Source organism: Notechis scutatus, chromosome 14 (genome assembly GCF_049901735.1).
Source record: "Notechis scutatus isolate UNSWTSFEM ecotype Mainland chromosome 14, rNotScu1.2, whole genome shotgun sequence".
Lineage (NCBI taxonomy): Eukaryota > Metazoa > Chordata > Lepidosauria > Squamata > Elapidae > Notechis > Notechis scutatus.
The window spans coordinates 2,074,270-2,095,985 of NC_142022.1; the positions used below are offsets into that span (position 1 = coordinate 2,074,270).

A 21,716-nucleotide genomic window follows, 5' to 3' on the forward strand; every position below is an offset into this window, starting at 1 on the left:
ACCGGTTCTGTGGGTGTGGCTTAGGTGGCGGGTGTGGCTTGGTGGTCATGTGACTGGGTGGGCGTGGCTTGGGGGTCATGTTATTGGCTGGGTGTGGCCAACTCAACATCACTCACACCGAGGCATGCATCTCCTCGCCTGGCCTCTCGTGACGGTGGGGATGCTGCAACAGTCGTAAGTGTGAAAAATGGCCATAAGTCACTTCTTTCAGTGCCATTGTAACTTTGAATGGTCACTCCACACAAGCAAAGGGGAAAAAAGCCTCCAGAGAAGTTCCAGAGACAGGATGTCTAGTCCTGCCAAGAACATAATAAGGGTTAACGGAGAGGCAGTTTCTGTAAGCAACACCAGAATGTTTCCTTCCTGCCTTCCTTACAGGATTAGCCCAGTAATTTCTTCTAACAACCGGTTCTCCCAACTGCTTAGAATGTTAACAACCGGTTCTAGGTGCGAATAGGTGCGAACTGGTAGAAACCCACCCCTGGAGGGGGTGCTCCAACCAGTGGGGGCATTCAAATTTTTTTGCTACTGGTTCTGTGGACGTAGCTTGGTGGACGTGGTATTGCTTGGTGGGCGTGGCAGGGGAAGGATACTGCAAAATCCCCCTTCCCTCCCCACCCCACTAACCTGCTTTCCAGCACCATTCTCCCATGCAGGGCAACCAAAGAAGACCCAGCCGATCAGCTGGGACTCAATGGGAGGCAGAGAAGAGATGGGGGCCGGGCCAGTCAGAGGTGGGATTTGCCGGTTCTCCGAACTACTCAAAGTTTCCGCTACCAGAATCCAGAACCGGCTGGATACCACCTCTGGGTCAAACCCTAACCCCTTTTCGCTCTCTAATGGGGTAGGGTGGTTGCAGCCCCCCCCAAATCCATAGGGCACCTCAGGAGACTCCTGCAGCCTCCAAGGAGCTTTCGTTCCCCAGGAGTTCTCTGTCTTGGCCCATCCAAGAGCGGAGAAGGGAAATTTGGACGGCAGCCCTCCACATCTGGGCTCTCACCTCTGGCCCTTCAGCTGCATCCGTGCCACGTGACGTGGTGCCAGCGCAAAGAGATCCCAGCTGGAAACCCCTTTTGAGCCAAGGCAGCCAAGCTGAGGCTGTAGCTGGCTGGAAGGAGATGAAAGTCGCAGCCGGGGAGGGGAGGAGGCCGATCGCTTTAGGTGGCCGCCCACTGCAACCTCAGGAGACCCCAAGCTGGCCCAGATGAGACCCCGAGTGAACGATTCAGAGCCGTGTTTCTCAACCTTGCCAACTTTAAGATGGGTGGACTTCAACTCCCAGAATTCCCTCCCTCCTTAAATCCTGCTGGCTGGGGAATTCTGGGAGTTCACGTCCACCCATCTTAAAGTGGCTAAACCTGGGAAAAACTGATTTAGAAACACATATAGATAACAGATAATCAGAGTTGGAAGGGACCTTGTAGGTCATCTAGTCCAACCCCCCCCCCCGCACCCAAGCGGGAGACCCTACACCATTTCTGACAAATGGCAGTCCAATCTCTCCTTGAAAGTCTCACGTGATGGCGCTGCCACAACTTCTGAGGGCAACTTCTGTTCCATGGGTTGATTGTTCTCCCCGTCAGAAAGTTTCTCCTTATTTCCAGGTTAAATCTCTCCTAGGTCATACTCTAAGTTGGATCCCTCTTGAACAAGCTTCCACCCATTAGAGGAAGTCCTTGGAGTTACAACCATTTAGTGATTGAAGTTAGAACGGTGCTGAAAAAAAACGGACAAATCTTTTTGTCACGCTTACGATGGATTGTCACAGCATCCCCGTAGTCCCATGATCAAAATGAGGATGCTTGGCCACTGGCTCCTATTTACGACGGTCCTTTTGCAACCTTTCTGACAAGGCAAGTCCATAGGGGAAGCCAGGTTCCCTTAGCCACCAGGGGACTAATTTAAGAACGGCAGCGATTCGCTTAAAAACGGGGGCAAGGAAGGTTGTAAAATGGAGGCACAGCTGGCTGGGGAATTCTGGGAGTTGAAGTCCCCACGTCTTTAAAGCGATTAAATTTGAAAAACACTGAAATAGACGGTTCTATGACTGCAATGCGGGAGCTTTTTTTCCCTCCAAATCTGGTTTAAGGCTATTGCAAACATTGATGTATGAACTTTGACCATAGTTTTCAAGGGAAAACAAAGCACCACAGTGCCTAAGTAAGTTATTAATTGGCCCCATGACTGGGTTTAGTTTTAAGATACACGCGCGCACAATGCAACTTGCGGTCGGCTGTTTCAAAGTGAGCCAGCGGGATACATGAGTGAGATCATCCCTGACCTGAAAAGACCAAAGACCAAAATTTATTTATTTGTTTGTTAATTCAATTTATTGTTAAATTCCAGATTGATTTTTGAGGAATGTTTCCCCCCCCCTTGGAGATTTGTTACAGCAATTCCTATCTGATCCACCAGGGGGCAGTGTGCCTAGTGGCGCCTGGCTGCTTTTTTACATTCGCTTAAGCCAGTGGTGGCTAAGCTTTTTTTGGCTCCCATGGCGATAATTGCGCAATACCAGCACCCAGAAGGCAATGCATGCTGCCCCCCCACTTCCCCTGCGCATGTGCGCGCCATCCCCTCACCTGCAGTGCGTCCCTACACCTGCACATACATCTCCTATGCACCCCACCTCCGCCCCCTGCGCGTGCGCACCAGATACCTGACAATCAGCTGTCAGGCAGCGGCGCACGCACACATGCGCAGTGGGGCTCTGCGACCTCTCGCGTGCCTGGGGAAATGGCTCTGCATACCACTTCCGGCATAACGTGGCATAGGTTCACCAACACGGGCTTAAGCATTTTTTTTGCCTTGAAAAGGAGGCCACTAGGCGATCCTAGGACCACCGTGGGAAGTTGCAAAGTCTCTTGAGAGAAAAAGGCAGCCGCTAACCTTTCTAGGATGTTGGGGGCTGTTTTGAAAGGTTGAAGTTGCGTCGCTAAAATGTCAGCAGTTTTTGTCTCCGGTTCTTGTACTTAGTTTCGCCTTCACAACAACCTTTTATAGAGTGGGAAGGGACCTCGGAGGCCGTCTAGTCCAACCCAGGACCAGCCCATAGATTTCCACCGCTCTCCTCTCCTCTGCCTTCTGCACCTCCGAGCGTCAGGCACTGGACCCGGCTGTTCCTCCTCTTCCCCAACAGCCACCTCCAGACCTGGGGGCAGTTGACTCGCCAACTGAGGGCTGACGGACGGGCCAGGCCCTGCCTCTGCCCCCCCCTCTCTCTCAGCCAGACACACTCCCTCTTCCCCCTTGGAGCTCTCAGGTTGCCCTGATGCGTTGCTCTGACTCCCACGTCTCCTCCTCTGCCTCTGATTTGGCTACTGGAGTGACTAATACTCAGCAAATTTCATGCATGGTTAGTACAGTGACCGTTAAAGTACTAACAAGGCCATTTGTGCCAGATTTTACGTAGGTAGCCTCCTCTTTCCTCTCCAAACACCAGGTAGTTAGTTTGAGGTGGCCAGTGTGTGTCTCCCTCTGTTGTCTTTTGTGTGAGCTACCACATCCAGCGGCTAAGATGCTGAGGGTGTCGATCAGAAAGGTTGGCGGTTCCGCGGTTCAAATCCCTAGCATTGCCGCGTCATGGAGGGAGCTCCTGTTCCTTGTCCCAGCAGCTTCTGCCAACCTAGCAGTTCGAAAGCACGTTTAACAAAAAATGCAAGTAGGAAAATAGGGACCCCTTTGGTGGGAAGGGAACAGCGTTCCTCCGTGCGCCTTCAGCATTTAGTCCTGCCGGCCACATGACCACGGAGACGTCTTTGGACAGCGCTGGCTCTTCGGCTTTGTAACGGAGATGAGCAACGCCCCCTAGAGCCGGAAACGACTAGCACGAATGTGCAAGGGGCACTTTTACCTTTACCTTATACAACACCCCCAGGGCCCTTCAGGATTCCTCACCGCCTCCCCTTTCAGACCTTCGCCAGCTGGTCAATGTTTCACACGCCTCGTCAGCTCCAAGTTACAGAATTTTCCCTAGTCAGGTTCACAATGCCCCTCCCCCTTTCCTTTCCTTGGGCAAACCCTTTGCATCCGTTCAGGATCGAGTGAGTTGACACCCAGCGTGTTGCATCGATTCATCATCCAGCGGGTGGCCTCTTATTTACACCCACCGGATCCCATCCATACTCGATCCAGTGAATTGCCTCGATTTATGATCCGGCGGGTTGCATCCGTTCACAACCCAGCCAGCCAGTTGCATCCTCTCACCCACCCGCCGGATTGCACCGATATGTGATCCAGTGGATGGCATCCATGGGTGATCCGGCGGATGGCCTCAGTTTACGATGCAAGCGGATCCCATCCATTCCCAATCCAGTGGGTTGCATTCCATTGATGATCCAGTGGATGGGAGGGTCACAGATCGGACTCTTCTTCTTGTCCAGACTGATGGCGGGACGGGGGGTGGGTGGGTGGGGGGCGTGAAGCAGCTCTTGAGTGCCCATCCAAAATAACAGCCCCCCCATGGGAACAGCCTCAAACTTCCTCATGGAGTTGCTGTTACAGTCGATAGGCACTTCCTTCGGTGGGCAGCCCCCCCGCCGGAACCCTCTCCCCCCTCCAATTCTGGGGAGCCCTGCTGGGGCCTCTTCCAGATGCTCACCTGTGGAAGAAGAAAAACCGGGCAGCCAGGTGAGTCCATGCTCGTTGCCAGTTCATGCCACATTCAAATTCTTTTTATGACCAGTTCTGTGGGCATGGCTTGCTGGGCATGGTGTGGTTTGGTGGCCGTGGCAGGGGAAGGATACTGCAAAATCCCCATTCCCTCCTCACTCCAGGGGAAGGATCAGGGGTGGCATTCAAATAAAGTTGCCACCAGTTCGGTGGGCGTGGCTCGGTGGCGGCGCTTGGTGTGCCTGCACACACTTTGCGTGCACGTGGACGCCAAACACGCGCTTTGCGCAGGCGCAGAGGGGTTCGAACTTGCCTCCTGCAAGCCTGCACGATGCTGGTCACTGCCGCAGCTGCCTTGCGCGGCGCTTTTCTGCGCCGCGCAAAGCAGCTGCGCTTTGAATTCTGGCCGTAAAAGTAAGTATGGGAGCCCGGGCAGGCGGGTGGGCGAGACGCAGAGCAGCGAAGAGAACCGGCTTGGTCTCCACTGCTCAGCGCCGCTACTGGCTCTCCCGAACCGGGCGGAACCGATCGAATACCCCCACTGCTGGGAAGGATATACTGCCAAATCCCCCTTCCCTCCCCATCCCACTGACCTGCTTTCCAGCTCCGTTCTCCTGTGCAGGGCAACCAAAGGAGACCCAGCCGATCAGCCTGGACTCAATGGGAAGTGGAGAATAGGTGGGGTTGGCGGGGCCAGTCAGAGGCGGTTCTTCAAACTACACCAAATTTCCGCTACCGGTTCTCTAAAACCGGTCCAAACCGCTGAATACCACCCTCGGCTTCCACATCACCCCTTCCCCCCTCTGGTTCCAGTTGTGGCTTTCCCGTGTGAGATTCTCTCTCCGTTTGGCTCAGGAGGGGCTGAGGAGGAGACCCCGTTCGGTCCTGGCACCCAGGTCTGCCCCCGTGCCCCCGTTCTCCTCTTGGGTGGGCAGAGGGGACACCCTGCCGGGGTCTTGCTTGGCACAGCGATGGTCTTGAGTTCCTGTCTTCCACACCTGGCTGGCTAACCCTGGACAGGTTGAGCCCCCCCCCCTCCGGTGACACTCCTGCCCCCCAGGAAGAACCTCGCCCTTCCCACTTGGCAGCCGTGCCCAGGGCCATCCTTGCCCCACCTGCCGTCGGACTCTGACCCTGGCGTGCGTGGGGCCTGAAGCGCCCAGAAGCAAGCCCTGCCGTTGGCAGCGGGGCAATTCAGAATAACAGAGGTGGAAAGGGACCATGGATGTCATCTAGTCCACCCCCACCCCACCCAAGCAGGAGACCCTAGACCATTTCTGACAGATGGCAGACCAATCTCTTCTTGAAAAGCTTCCAGGGATGAAGCTCCCACAACTTCTGAAGGCAACTTCTGTTCCATGGGTTGATTGTCCTCACTGTCAGGAAATTCCTCCTTATTTCCAGGTTGAATCTCTCCTTGATCACTTTCCATTCATTATTCCTTGTCTGGCCTTCAGGGGCTTTAGAGAATAGCTTGACCCCCTTCCTCCTCTCTGAGGCAGCCCCTCAAATATTGGAAGGCTGGTCTCCTGTCTCCCCTGGTCCTTCTCTTCCCTAGACTAGCCATGCCCGGTTCCTGCAACCGTTCCCCAATCTTTGTTTCCAATGTAGGATGGATGAAAATTGGCCTATTAAGGCAACGGGAAGTAGCCACCCTCTTCTAGTCTGGATTTCATCATGGGGTTATCAGGTTAACAGAGTTGGAAGGGACCTTGTAGGTCATCTAGTCCAACCCCCCGCCCAAGCAGGAGACCCCACACCATTTCTGACAGATGGGCAGCCCAGCCTCTTCTTGAAAGCCTCCAGGGATGAAGCTCCCACAACTTCCGAAGGCAACTTCTGTTCCATGGGTTGAATGTTCTCCCTGTCAGGAAATTCCTCCTTATTTCCAGGTTGAGTCTCTCCTTGTTCAGTTTCCATCCTTTGCTTCTTGTCCTGCCTTCAGATGCTTTGGAAAATAAGTCAACCCCTTCTTCTTTGGGGCAGCCCCTCAAATACTAGAAGGCTGCTCTCCTGTCTCCCCTGGTCCTTCTCTTCCCTGGACTAGCCAGGCCCAGTTCCTGTAACCGTTCTTCGTATGTTTGAGCCTCCAGTCCCCTCATCATCCTGGTTGCTCTTCTCTGCACTCTTTCCGGAGTCTCAACGTCTTTTTTTATAGTGTGGTGACCCAAATTCAGAGAGATAAACTTTCCAACCCCCTCCAAAGTTGCTCCAACACCTTCTACAGCCTGTTCTTCCATGGCCTTCACCACCCATAAGTCCCAAGCTGGCTGAGAATTCCCAACTGCTGTCCCAACCGATGAAGAAGGCAGCCGTGCAGTGGGGGCTGCTGTGGCTGGAATAAATTGGACTCTCCCCACGTGAGTTTGAACCCAGGAAATGGGGGCCTTCCCTTGTCCAAGCTTAACCTGGTCTACCTCTTAGGGATGTTGTAAGGACAAAACGGAATGACTGATTAACTCAGGGGTGTCCAACCTTGGCAACTTTAAGGCTTGTGGACTTCAGCTCCCAGAATTCCTCAGCCAGCTTTGCTGGCTGAGGAATTCTGGGAGCTGAAGTCCACAAGCCTTAAAGTTGCCAAGGTTGGACACCCCTGGATTAACTGATCCAGCTTCCCTACTTTCCGGCTGATTTTTCATGGGTAACTCAAAATGCAGCCCAAAAGGGAAGATTTACAGGTGACAGAAAACTTTTTTTTTTTTTTTAAAGAATCTTCCTTTTTCTAAGTCAAGCGAAGGTCTGGAATCTAAACCTCCCCTTTCTCCTTTTCTCCCACCGGAAGGAAATCAGAAAGGGGACATTTCTTATTTTTCACTCTAGGGAAGGAAAAGATAGAGAAGGGAGAGAGGGAGGGAGGAAGAAGAAAGAAGGGATGGCGGAAGAAGAAAAAAAGAAGGGAAAGAGGGAATAAGGAAGCAAAGGAGGACAAAAAGGAAGGAAAGAGATGAGGGAGGGAGGGAGGAAGGAAAGGAAGAAGGAAGGAAAGAAAGAAAAATACAAAGGGAAGGGAAGGGAAAGGAAGGAGTGAAAGGGAAGGAAGGAGTGAAAGGGAAGGAATGGAGGAATGAAAGGGAAGGAATGGAGGAGTGAAAGGAAAGGAAGGAAGGAGTGAAAGGGAAGGAAGGAGTGAAAGGGAAGGAATGGAGGAATGAAAGGGAAGGGAGGAAGGAGTGAAAGGGAAGGAAGAAGTGAAAGGGAAGGAATGGAGGAATGAAAGGGAAGGGAGGAAGGAGTGAAAGGGAAGGAATGGAGGAATGAAAGGGAAGGAAGGACTGAAAGGGAAGGAATGGAGGAATGAAAGGGAAGGAAGGAGTGAAAGGGAAGGAAGGAAGAGTGAAAGGGAAGGAAGGAAGGAGTGAAAGGGAAGAAAGGAAGAGTAAAAGGGAATAGAGGAATGAAAGGGAAGGAAGGAAGGAGTGAAAGGGAAGGAAGAGTGAAAGGGAAAGAAGGAATGAAAGGGAAGGGAGGAAGGAGTGAAAGGGAAGGAATGGAGGAATGAAAGGAAGGAAGGAGTGAAAGGGAAGGAATGGAGGAATGAAAGGAAGGAAGGAGTGAAAGGGAAGGAAGGAAGAGTGAAAGGGAAGGAAGGAAGGAGTGTAAGGGAAGGAAGGAAGGAACAATGTTTCAGTCCCCCAAGGGGCACCTTACCTTCCCCAAAGGGCTCCCAGCCTGGTGCTGCACTTCTGTGGCTGCTGCTGGGTAGAGAGTCCCCCCCCCCTTCCAGGAAACGGGCAAAGTCACATCAGCTCCACCCAACGGGCCCCGTCTGCTCATAAAGGGCAGCTGGTTAATGATTAGCCTGCTGCAAATATTTGATAAGTGCTGGGAGAATTCAAAGGGCAGCACCCAGGAAGGGGGGGGGCAGGTGCCACAATCGCTTGACACCCCTGGGGGTTTCATGTTTCCCAACCCCCCACCCCCCACCCCCCAGCTCAAAGTAATCTAAGAGGCATCCTTGCTTTTCGGCTGGAAGCAGCCCTCCAGGCACCAGAGCCCATTTTTAAAGTCAAAAGGAAGAGCTGCTCCTACCAAACCTGATGGGACCCCTGATGTGAGTCAGCCCTCCCCATTCCCCCCGATGAATATCCGAGGTCCCCCCCGTAGGAGAGAAACTGCCCCCCCCAATTTTGCTTGCCTGTTAGCCATTCAGACTCTAGCAGAGGGTTTCTGGCGACTTTAAGATGGGTGGACTTCAACTCCCAGAATTCCCCCAGCCAGCCACTTTGGCTAGGGAATTCTGGGAGTTGAAGTCCAATATCTTAAAGCATGCTGGCTGGGGAATCTTGGGAGTTGAAGTCCACCTATCTTGAAGTATGATGGCTGGGGAATTGTGGGAAATAAGGGTGAACCAAGAGGAGGAGTCGCTGCCTAGAGAATAGTCAGATATGTGAAATTCGTTGTCTAGTTTGGAAATAAATCATCACCAGCCAAAACTTCCAAGAGAAAACAATGGTCATTTTATTTACTACTTTGCAAACAGGGTGCCCCCCCCCCCCATGTATACGCAGGTACAGTGGACACACACCTTAATTCACCAGTAGGTTTTCTTCATATCTCCTGCTGCCACTACAAATTTACCTTCCACGTTTTCCCCATTGGCTTAGTATTGTCACAACCTACTCGGAGCATCTAAAGTGAATGCATTATATTGTAATAAATATTGGAAGGAATGGGATGGGATGGGAGGGGAGGGGAGGGAAGGGAAGGGAAGGGAAGGGAAGAGAAGAGAAGAGAAGAGAAGAGAAGAGAAGAGAAGAGAAGAGAAGAGAAGAGGAATAGGAATAAAAGAAGAGAAGAGAAGAGAACAGGAATAGGAATAGGAATAAAAGAAGAGAAGAGAACAGGAATAGGAATAAAAGAAGAGAAGAGAAGAGAACAGGAATAGGAATAGGAAGAAGAGAAGAGAAGAGAAGAGAAGAGAAGAGAAGAGAAGAGAAGAGAAGAGAAGAGGAATAGGAATAAGAGAAGAAAGAGAAGAGAAGAGAAGAGAAGAGAAGAGAAGAGAAGAGAACAGGAATAGGAATAGGAATAGGAATAGGAATAAGAATAAGAGAAGAGAACAGGAATAGGAATAAAAGAAGAGAAGAGAACAGGAATAGGAATAAAAGAAGAGAAGAGAAGAGAACAGGAATAGGAATAAAAGAAGAGAAGAGAAGAGAACAGGAATAGGAATAAGAGAAGAGAAGAGAAGAGAAGAGAACAGGAATAGGAATAAGAGAAGAGAAGAGAAGAGAACAGGAATAGGAATAGGAATAGGAATAAAAGAAGAGAAGAGAACAGGAATAGGAATAAAAGAAGAGAAGAGAAGATAATTTGTTTCTGGTGCATAAGCTCCCAATGTACATACAGCAATTGGGATATCATTAACATAGTCCTTGTAAAATACATTCAGCATAAAACATTATATACAACACTTAGACTTATCATAGTATAAAGGGGGCAATGGGAGATTTGTACTTTCAAACTTCTAAAACGCCTGTGAATGTAGCCTTACAATAAAGTCACCTGATCATGTTTCCGGTCTGGTCTACCTGGAAAGATTGACATTGAATCTTGCATGTTTAAAAGTACAATTCTCCCACCATCCCCTTTAGGGGAACTCCAGGATTTGCAGAGATAGAAAAATAAGTGGGGAAGGAAGACCCTGAGCAGAGGACCCAACCGGGCCATAGAAGCTAGGGACAGAGTGGGCCTAGAGAAACCATGGTGGATTTGGCTGGCTGTTCCAATTAAGTTGTGAGTTTCAACTTCCCTTTTATTTTCTTTTTTATTTTTTTATTTTTTTTTATTTTTTTTTAAAACAAGTTTTATTAATTTTTAAAACACACAAATTATCATTATTCATTACATGTTTAAACCTTTTTCCCTTGTACATTTAACAAGTCAGATAAATTATGATTCTGTTTTAAACCATTTCCATATAATATACCAAAACCTCTTATTCAATTTCTCTTTACTTCTCTTTACTCTTATTCAATATCATTATTATTATTTCATCTGTTTCTTTCTGACTTAGTTACCATTATTCTCATTCTATATTTCTACAAGTTTTTACCAATTCTCCCCCAAAAAAGACATATACACACAACACACAAAACATAAAAAAAATATCTTTTTGGAAAGTAACTTGGACCCAGGTGTCTCTCTCTTCATGGACTTCAATTATATTCATGCTCATCTTACATATCATTACTTATTTTATTTACCATTCTAAGCCTTCTATATTAACTTCTCCACATATTTCACACTTCTTAATTCTACCTTAATTAATCATCTTAGTTTAAATCATTATATTTGTATCTTTTGTCCATTTTTATCATCCCTTTGTCTCATCCCTTATGAAAAAAAAAGAAAATCAGTTTCTCCTGAAATCATTAATCAGAGTATGATGCCTTTCTATCTCCCCCTAAGTTAATCAAATTAATCTTTAAAATAATATCTAATACCCAATCAGATTTTGCTTGGTACATTCTATCTAACTAATACATCCAACACAATTAAGTGCATAATTAGAGAATAAATCCAGATACTAAAAAGAAATACTATAATAAAAATTTCATAATAACATCAATACCATAATTTTATTAAACTCTTTAATTAAAACAATATTCTAAACCCCTCCTATTATTAAGTTTTAAAACCAATCATTTTTAAACATTTTAACATTTTAATCTCTTATCAACTCTTAAATCATTGCAATACTACCATCTCATCTTATGTACCTTGCAAAATCTTTTTACTTTATCCATTATCCATAAAAATTCCTTTTTTCCATTTAATTTCAAAACGTTGTAGCTTTTCTCCACCTTTTCCCTTTCTTTCTTTTCCCAACAAACCTTTCTACCCCCTTCTTCTAGCCTCTGCCTTACCGGCTTCCCTTCTCTGTCGTATTTCTTTTCCCCTTTGTTTACAATCATCATATTGGTTTTGCACTTTATTTTTCCCTTTCTTAAATGTTTTTTTAGATCTTAAGTCCTTAAATCCTTTAGTTTTCTTCTTTTCTCTTCTTTTCTTTTCTTTCTCTCTTCTTTTTTTCTGGATCAAATTCTGTGATTCATTAAAGATGGCTCCTTCCTTTCTTTCTTGTTCCTCTGCTGTCTTCATCTGTTGTAATTTTTGTTGATAATTAGTAAGCGCCATTTCTAAGAAAAGGAAAGCTTCTTCCACACCATTTCTTAGTTCCTCAACAGAAAGAGCCATTATAAATCTTTTCTTTTCTTTTCTCCTTCTTTCTTCTTACAACAACCAGAATATTCAAAAGAAAATAAAAAAGATAAAACAGTCCCAAAGTTATCAATCAGTCCAAACCAAGGCAGAGTTCTCACTTTCTCCTTCTGGGGTGATATCAATCAAAGAGAAAGAAAGTCCAAATCTGTTTAAAGTCTTGTTACAATATATTCTAGTCTTCAAATCCTTAAGGCATCTGCTCCAACAAATCTTAGCATACAAATATTTTCTTTTAATCCTCTCTCTTCCCACTCATCGCTTAAAACCAATTTCCACCTAAAAAATAGGTTTCTTAATATCCAGTTATTTATTCCGTGGGAAAAGAGGAAAGCTATCCTTTCAGCACCTTCAAGCAGCCGCTTTTTTTCCTCTTCTGGCAGGTATTATTCAGAAAGTCATACTTTTCAGGAATTTTATTAAATATGTCTTAGAGTCCTAGGAGCCAAGAAAAACTTTCTCCTCTCAATCACTTTCTCCACTTCCTCCTGCGCATTCTTACCCGGCTGCCAGCTTCTTTGTGGCAGCCATTACGGACCGCCGCTGCACCGTCCTGGGAAAAGGGGTTCTGCCGGCCAGGGGGGGGTCTGCAGCACCCCAAACCCTTCTCCGGATCCCCCTACCTTCAGCTGCCCCTGCAGGGCAGCCTAGCTCCGCACCCGGCTGGGTCGGAGCCCCAAAAAGCGGCTAGCGCGGCAGGGATCGCGCAGCCGCAAATCCCTGCCGCTCGCGGCCGACAAACCGGAAGCTCCCACATCCCTTTTATTTTCAATGCTTGGCCTCTGGGTTGAATTTGGAGTCCTGAAAGGCAGCTATGAAGGAAACTCAGGAGATCCAATGGTGTACCGTCTCCTGCTTGGGCTTGGGGTGGGGGTGGGGTTGGACTAGATGAGCTTCAAGGTCCCTTCCAACTCTGTTAATCTGTAAATCCTTAAGTTTTCCCCTCAAAAAAGTGTACTAAGGTGTCCCAATGGGCAGCATCCTTGTGTCATGCCTCAGTTGGAGTCTGATTCAGAGGGAGAGATGGATCAGCTGACAGGGAGTGGGAGGGGGCTCCGGTGGTTGTGGAGGAAACTGGGGAAGGGCAGAGGCCGGATGGGCATTCAGAGGAAGACCCAGGCCCATCCCTCTTCATCCTAGGGCACACAGGGGGAGCAGATAAGGGAGAAACGTGAGTTGTGTGGTTTACGGTGGGGAGGAAAGGGCCCTGATCCCCTTCATTGGCTGCTGCTGGGAGGACTGTTTAAAAAGTCAAACTGCGCAGGGCAAAGTTGCTGGAAGCAAAGCGTGAAATTATTCCGGTTTGTCAAGTCTTATCTGAGTTCTGGCGTCCTCCCAAGTGTCTTTTGACGTCTTCAATCCCTTATCCCGCCCTGTCTCGTGAATTGCTGCAGTGTGATTGTGTTGTGTTGGTTTTTATTTATAATTTACATGTACTTTGAGTTTGGTTGGAATTTCTTCCCTTTGAAAACTGTTCTTGGGAGTGTTTGATCTCCAGCCAATGATAACTGGACATTGGGGGCCAGGTTGGAGGCATTAAAGGGACTTTAACTATTTTTTGTGACTTTGTTGCTTTTGTGCCACGCCCCTTTGGGTCATCACACCTGGCTTAGCCCCAATGCTGGCTTAGAACCTGTTGTTCTCGGTTGCCCATGGAGAACATCAGGGCAGCCAACTCATAATGGGAGCCTTGCCCCCTACTCAAGAGGTTCCGGAATGTTTCAGTGGGAGCCCAGCAGGGGCCATGGATGTCCGGAGAGACTCTTGGTTCCTGGTCATGGCCTGGTCACTGCTAGACGGGCCCCTGTGCAACGGGGAGAGCCAGGGCGCAAACGGCCCTTGTGAGCAGCAACTGCGATATCGGCACAGCAGCGTCGAGAGTGGGGGCCCCTGGCTGTCCACCCTGGCTCTGCTCAGTAGCATTGGCGCCATTTGGTTGTTCGTCTTCTATGCCATCCGCTGCTTGTGCCTGAAGAGAAACCAGTGCACGCAGGAGTGGGACGAGGGAGCAGAGAAACATTGGGAGGTAAGGCTGGGGACCCAACCGCTGGAGGACTGAGTTGTACTTGAGGGGGCTGCCACGGAGAAGAAGACAGGGTGGGGCCATTCTCTGAAGCATCGGAGGGCAGGAAGATCGTCAAAGAGCAATGCGACCTACAACTGAGGAGAAATTTCTTGACAGTGAGAGCAATTACTCAAGGGAACGGCTCCAACCTTGGAAGTTTTTAAGAAGAGATTGGACAACCATTTGACCTGGACAGTATAAGGGAGTATAAGGGAGCTGGACTAGAAGACCTCCAAGGTCCCCTCCAACTCCAAGACAGAGAGAAAGAGAGAGAGAGAGAGAAAGAAAAAAGAGAAAGAAAGAAAAGAAAGAGATGATAGTTGACTGATCAATAGATTTATAGATAGATAGATAGATAGATAGATAGATAGATAGATAGATAGATAGATAGATAGATATAGATATAGATAGATAGAAAGAGAGAAAGAAAGGAAAGAGAAAGGAAAGAGAAAAAGAAAAGGAAAGAGAAAGAAAGAGATGATAGTTGATTGATCAGTAGATCGGTAGATAGATAGATAGATAGATAGATAGATAGATAGATAGATAGATCCCGATATAGATAGATAGATAGATAGATAGATAGATAGATAGATAGATAGATAGATAGATAGATAGATAGATCCCGATATAGATAGGTGGATGAATGGATAGATAGATAGATAGATAGATAGATAGATAGATAGATAGATAGATAGATAGATAGATAGATAGATAGATAGATAGATAGATAGATAGATAGATAGATAGATATAGATATAGATAGATAGAAAAAGAGAGAAAGAAAGGAAAGAGAAAGGAAAGAGAAAAAGAAAAGGAAAGAGAAAGAAAGAGATGATAGTTGATTGATCAGTAGATCGGTAGATAGATAGATAGATAGATAGATAGATAGATAGATAGATAGATAGATAGATAGATAGATAGATAGATAGATAGATAGATAGATAGATAGAATCTGTAGCTAGATGGATAATAGAGATAATAGATAATAAATGGAAATAATAAATGGATGGATTGATAGATAGACAGACAGAGAGAGAACGAATCAGAAAATTGAACTTAATCCGGAAATATTTTTATTAGCTATAATTACACAAAAATGCAATAAAACAGATAGATATATCATGTTAAGCATATTAACAGCTGCAAGGATTTCGTACGCACAACTCTGGAAGGAAAAAAAGGGTTCCACCGGGAGGCATGGTTATAAAAAATAATAATAGATTGTATAGAGATGGACAGGCTAACGATGAAAAGATTCAATTTATTATAGGGCCTGGGATGCCTGGGATGAGTGGTTTAGAAATAAAAATAAAATAAAATGGCAATTAGTAAAAAGAATGAGGGAATGTGTAAATATGTAAATATACCATGGAGAAGATTGATATGTAAGGATAAAAGATATTGATTTATAAAGCAAGAGTAAGATGTAATGTTAAAGGAATAAGTAAATACATATACTGAAAAATGTGAGGAGATGCAAAAGAGGTCTTGATGTTGATAACAATGTATAAACTTTTGTTTTATGTTTTTAAAATTTGAAAACTTAATAAAATTTATTTCTTAAAACAGAGAAATTACAACTGGTTGTTGATTAATTGATTCGAACATGCCTCTCCTCATTCTTCCTCTTTGGGGCAGGAGGTCCAGGCGTCCTGTCCAGAAGAAGACGGGGACCAATCGTCCAGCTACCAGTCTCAGGTCCTCGTCCCATCCCAGCCCGAGTGTGGATCCACTTCTCCGGGCGGCAACCCCACCCTCCAGGTGTATGCCCACCAGCTGGCCTGCATGGAGCACGAACTGGAGCATTTCCTGAGTGAGGTGCGCACCCGTCAGGGCACCCTGGGCGGCAAGGCAGGGAAGGAGAGGGAGCCCCCGAACCTGAAGAAGTGGGGCTCGGACAAACTGCGCATCACCGTCTATGAAATCGCCGACAGTGAACAGCCAGACCCGGCGTGGGGCAGAGGGCGCAAGAGGAAGCTCAAATAGAGGAGGGGGGCACCGTGAACCTCTGACTTGTGCCCAGTTGGGCCGCCGGCAGCCGGAATGAAGGGGGCTCAGGAGTCACTAACTATCATGATTTGTCTTGGCACATTTATTAAGAATAAATTATGAATCAAATCCAAATGAGTCCAGGTAGACTTCTTCTTTACCACCAGTCCAGGGGTGGGATTCTACCGGTGTGGTGCCAGGAGTCGGGGCAGGGTGGCAGAGATGCCCTCATGGGTTCCCGTATGTTCAGTGGGTCTCCTGAATACCCATGGTCCGTTTCTTCCTTTTTTATTTTGATTTTTCTGCTGGGGAAAGTCAGCTCCCCGCAGACATCTGGAGTCGGGGAGCCTCAAATGGGTGTTTCTCCAACTTGGCGACTTTTGAGGTGTGGGGACTTCAACTCCCAGAATGCCCAGATTACTTCGGTTCCTATTCATGGGTTGTGGGGACAATATGGGGCAGCATCAAGTGATTGTGGCTCATTCAGCAATTGCCCAGTGAAATGGCTGGGGACCCACTTCGGTCGCTGACTTGATATCACGCAGTTGGGGGTCTTTGGTCTGCTTGGGAGTCGAGGGGGCCTCTGCCCAGCCTCTCTGTGGTCCCAGCCAGGACATGATGCACTGACAAGGGTCCCTTCCATCTTCGTCATCCGTTGCTCTTCTTCCGTTCAGTTGGGCCCAATTCTTGAAGAAATCCACCTCCCTTTTTTTGGCAAGGTTTCCAGAAATGGTTTCCGTTTGCCTCTTTCGTAGACCTGAAAAAAAAATGATTGGCCTAAGGTCACTGAGATGGCCTTCTCCCAGGGGAGGAAGAAAGGAGAGAGAGGAAGAGAGAAAGAAACAGGGATGGAGGGAGGGAGGGAGGGAGGGAGGAGGAAGAAGGAAGGGAGGAAGGAAGGAAGGAAGGAAGGAAGGAAAGCTTCTGTGCCTATTGGAGAACTAGAACTCATAACATCCTGAAGATTGGCCCAAAGACATTCAGCAGTCTTTCGCGAATATTGGAGGAGTTGAATTCAACGTGCCTATTACCGGAAGACAAGTCACCCTATTTCAGTTATTGGTCGAAAGTCATTCAGCCAACTTTCAGGAGTGCTGCAGGATTAGAACTCACATTTTAGGGAAAGAATTCATGAAATATACTGAAGAATTAGAACTCACCATTCCCTGGTATTGGTCCACTGTCTGTGAGCATCCTATGAATGAAGATTCCCGCAGTAGAACGATTCCTAATGCAAGAAAAGAAGTCACCGTCTTTTCATTTTTCCCACAAAGTCATTCAATAGTCTGTTGTGTTCTCCGAAGGAATGGAACTCACCTTTTAGAAGGGGAAGTCATCAAACATATTGAAGAATTAAAACTCACTGTCCCCTGGTATTGGCCCATGATACATCAGACACCTATCAATGAAGATTCCACGTGGAGAACGATTCCTAATGCAAGAAAAGAAGTCACCGTCTTTTCGTTTTTCCCACAAAGTCATTTTATAGTCTGTTGTGTTCTCTGAAGGAATGGAGCTCATCCAACATACTGAAGATTTAGAACTCAACGTCCCCTGTTACTGGCCTGGCCCACGGCTTATCAGCCACCTATCATTAAGATTCCAGGAGGAGAACGATTCCTAATGTGAGAAGAGAAGTCACTTTCTTTTATTTATTTACCTTTTGGTAAATAAGGAGTGGAATAACTTTTTAGAGGGAGAATTCATCAAACCCATGGCAGAATTACAACTCACCGTCCCCTGGTATTGGCCCACCCTCTATCAGCTACCGATCATGAAGATTCCAGGATGGACAATTCCAAATGTAAGAAAAGTCACCGTCTTTTTGTTTTTCGCACAATGTCTTTCAACTTTCTATTGTGCCCCCAGAAGGAATGGAACTCACCTTTTACAGGGAGAATACATCAAACATATGGCAGAATTATAACTCACCGTCCTCCGGTATTGGCCCACCATCTATCAGCCAGCTATCATGAGATTCCAGCTAACGATTCCTAATTCAAGAAAAGAAGTCACCATCTTTTAGTTTTTAGCACAATGTTTTTCAACTTTCTGTTGTGCCCCCAGAAGGAATGGAACTCGCCTTTTAGAGGGAGAATTCATTAACTTGTTCTTCTTCTAATTTAATTTCTAATAAATATCCATACAGTTTTTTAATCACCTTTTCATCAGTACCTGTCAAAATCTTATCTAAATCAGTCAATTTATCATAGAAACCTTCCATTTTAGAATCTTTATCGTACCTTGAATGTATTTGCGCATATGAAAACCAATTCATCTTTATACCTTGTTCCTCTAGTTTTTTGTATAAATTTGAGTTCACCCTTTTCATTCAATATTTCACCATATCTAACCAGACTGGAATTTTCAAATAACATTGTCTTTTAATCTTCTCCCAGTTTAACCACAGAGACTCCCGTATATAATGTCTTCTAAAATACCTTCAGATGCTTTGGAAAATAAGTCAACCCCTTCTTCTTTGGGGCAGCCCCTCAAATATTGGAAGAGTGCTATAATGTCACCCCTACTCTTTTTTACTAGAGTAGACATATCCAATTCCTGCAACCGTTTGTAGTATTTTTGAGCCTCCAGTCCCCTCATCATCCTGGTTACATTGAATCTCTCCCTGTACAGTTTCCATCCATTATTCCTTGTCTGGCCTTCAGGTGCCTTGGGAAATAACTTGGTATTTTGGCTGCTGCTGCACATGGCTGGCTCCTATTTAGCTGGTTGTCCATTAAGACTCCAAGATCCCTTTCCCAGTTCCTGCTATTGAGTCCGGTTTCATCCTGTCCATATGTGTAGTTTTGGGTTTTTTTTCTTGCCTAAGTGTCAGACTTTATTACTGCCGGACTCAAACTCACGGTCTCTTGCTGATTGGCCCAAAGTCACTCGGCTATGCCTATGGTTCCACTAGATCTGACGGTCTCCTGGTTATTGGCTATTGTAAATCCCAAAGCTGACGTTTGTGCAGGTTGCAGAAATGGAACACACCACAATCTCCTGGCGATTGGCTCAGCTGTCTTCCACACATGGGGGCGAGACTCAAACTCCTCACTTCTGGCCCGTTCCCTTTGACCTCTAAATGAAATTGGCTGCCATTTAGCAGGTCTGTGGGTGCCAACCTCTCCCAACTGTCTGAGCCCCTGAGCCCAGGTGGTATCTCCTTGCAAACAACCTGTTTGCAAAGGCCATGTCTGCCCACCCAGTGGCTGTTGCTTAGTGGCTTATGGGGGGGGGGTCATCTCTGACGTCACAGTGGAGGGGAGGGGAGGGGGCAGGAGGGGCTGTAACTGTCAGGGAAGGCCCAGCCATCAGCACCCAGGCCAGCTGCCCAAAGCCGCCATCATGGTTGCCCAAAGCCTGCTTGGTTGCATCTTCCTCTTCCTGTTCACGTCCTTTTAGGTAGGGGGGGTCCAAATCCCCCTGGGAGCAGCAGCTGCCCTCCCAGAAGCCCATGCTGGAGTCCGTGCAGGGGGAGGCCTCCTGGGTGCCCCCGATGAGCCCCCGGGCGGCTTCTGTGTTTGGAGCTTCTGTGCTTCCTTGCCTACAACAGGGGCCATTGGGGGAGGAAGGCCCTGCCCCCCAGATCCCTGCCCCCCAGGAGGAGGAGCAGAAAGGGGGGCAGAGAAATAAGCCTTGGGGTGCAGGGGCTGGAAGGCCATGTGGAGGCAAAGGAGGGGGGGTTAACACCCAGGGTTTCCCCGAAGCCATGAAGAGGAGGAGGATGTAACCACCACCTGAGATGAATTCACATGATACACCAAGCTGACCCCTCACCCACCAGCTGCACACACAGCACATGGACCACCCAGAGAGTTTAACATGATTAAACCTTATAGGTCATTTAATCCAACCCCCCTGCCCAAGCAGGAGACCCTACACCAATTTCTGACAGATGGCAGCCCAGTCTCTTCTTGAAAGCCTCCAGGGATGAAGCTCCCACAATTTCCGAATGCAACTTCTGTTCCATGGGCTGATTGTTCTCCCTGTCAGGAAATTCCTCCTTATTTCCAGGTTGAATCTCTCCTTGTTCAGTTTCCACCCATTCTTCCTTGTCTGGCCTTCAGGTGCTTTAGAAAATGGTTTGACCCCCTCCTCCTCTCTGGGGCAGCCCCTCAAATATTGGAAGATGCTATCCTATCTCCCCTGGTCCTTTTTACTAGAGTAGACCTATCCAGTTCCTGTAACCGTTCTTCATATGTTTGAGCCTCCAGTCCCCTCATCATCCTGGTCGCTCCTCTGCACTCTTTCCAGAGCCTCAGCATCTTCTTTGTGATGTGTTGATCCACATTGGCTGCAGGATTCCAGGTGCGGCCTCACCAAGGTTTTATAAAGTGATACTAAGACTTCACATTCTATGTCTTTCTGTTTATACAACCAAATATTGTATTCACTTTTTGGGCTGCCGCCACACACAGCTGACTCATTGGTCTTCTAGTCTACACCCCCCCACACACCCTGCACAAGCTCATACAATCTAGAATCTAAGGCTGGAAGGGACCTCGGAGGTCTTCTAGTCTACCCCACATGCCCAAGCTGATAGAATCATAGAATCGTAGGACTGGAAGGGACCTTGGAGGTCTTCTAGAGCAGCAGTCGCCAACCGATGGTCTGCAGCCCACTGGTGGTCTGCAAGAAAATGTTGGTGGGCCACAGAGAAATGTCACCCCCAGAGCACCCACCACCAAAGCAATTAATCCAGGCTGTGCGGAAACACAAGGCTGAGCTGCCCAAATGGCCCGCGGGAGCCCTCCCCACCCACTCACTCCTTACCTGGCAAACTTGCCTTCTACGTTGCTGTTTTTCCTTTTTTCCTCCCCTGACCATCAGCTGTTCTACTCTGCCGGGAGATTTAGATTAGCTAGGAAGCAGGAAATGGTTGGATTTCTTGCTTTCTAGCTAGTCTTTAGATCTTCGTCTCTGCTTTTAAGCACAGCCGAACCTCCCTTAGGACTGAAGTTTCTGTTATTCAGTGCAGACTCACAGCAAGCAAATTTCATGTGACAGACTCAGGTAGCCGGTGGCAGATAGATAGATCAATGAAGGATTCTGTGAGCAACTCAATCTGCCTGCCTGCTTTGCCTGATTTTGGGTAAAAGTTGCTCTTTTAAAAAATAAATAAATCAATATTTACATACATGATGTGCTGTGAGTTAATTTTGTGAGTTTGCTTGCTAGCAAATTTTATGGGTTTGCTTGTAAACAAATTTTATGTGATAGGCTCAGGTAGCTGATGGCAGAAAGACAGATCTCTAAGTAGATCTGTGATTCTGTGAGCAACTCAATCTGCCTGCCTGCTTGGCCTGGTTTTGGGTAAAAAGTTGCTCTTTTTAATAAAAAAAATTCAATATTTACAAACATGGTGTGTTGTGAGTTAATTTTGTGAGTTTGCTTGCTAGCAAATTTTATGTGACAGACTCAGGTAGCCAATGGCAGAAAGATAGATCTCTGAGTGAATCTGTGATCCTGTGAGCAACTCAATCTGCCTGCCTGCTTTGCCTGATTTGGGGTAAAAGTTGCTCTTTTCTTTATAAAAAATTCAATATTGATATAAATATTTATAATATTTACATACAAGCCGTGCCCAGCCAGTCACATGACCACCAAGCCACACCCACACCCACAGAACCGGTTGTTAAGAAATTTGAATCCCACCCCTGCCTCTGTGTTTGTGTGTGTGTGTGTGAGAGAGAGAGAGAGAAAGAGAGAGAGAGAGAGGGAGGGAGAGAGGGAGAGAGAGAGGTTAGATCAGATCTCTCTTTCTCTCTCCTTCTCCCTCCCACCAACGTCAGCAAGCCACCCTCAGTCAAAATTCATATTAATG

General features: G+C 47.1%; 1 protein-coding gene across 1 annotated transcript; it reads left to right on the forward strand.

The window, feature by feature from the left end:
- Nucleotides 1-4,942: 4,942 nt before the first annotated feature.
- On the forward strand, nucleotides 4,943-15,980 carry LOC148129492 (uncharacterized). The gene is made up of 3 exons (XM_087943704.1): nucleotides 4,943-5,019; nucleotides 6,917-6,971; nucleotides 15,539-15,980. Exons 1-3 carry the CDS (start codon nucleotides 4,943-4,945, stop codon nucleotides 15,884-15,886), a joined length of 480 nt encoding a protein of 159 aa, XP_087799830.1. The 3' UTR covers nucleotides 15,887-15,980.
- The last annotated feature ends 5,736 nt before the right edge of the window (nucleotides 15,981-21,716 follow it).

Bases quoted from the DNA above. Each gene is read 5' to 3' on its own strand.
- LOC148129492 (XM_087943704.1), top strand. From the start codon at position 4,943: ATGCTGGTCACTGCCGCAGCTGCCTTGCGCGGCGCTTTTCTGCGCCGC. The intron at 5,020-6,916 runs GTAAAAGTAAGT...CAACCGATGAAG, and splicing joins CTGCGCTTTGAATTCTGGCC to AAGGCAGCCGTGCAGTGGGG. The intron at 6,972-15,538 runs GTGAGTTTGAAC...TCTTTGGGGCAG, and splicing joins ATAAATTGGACTCTCCCCAC to GAGGTCCAGGCGTCCTGTCC.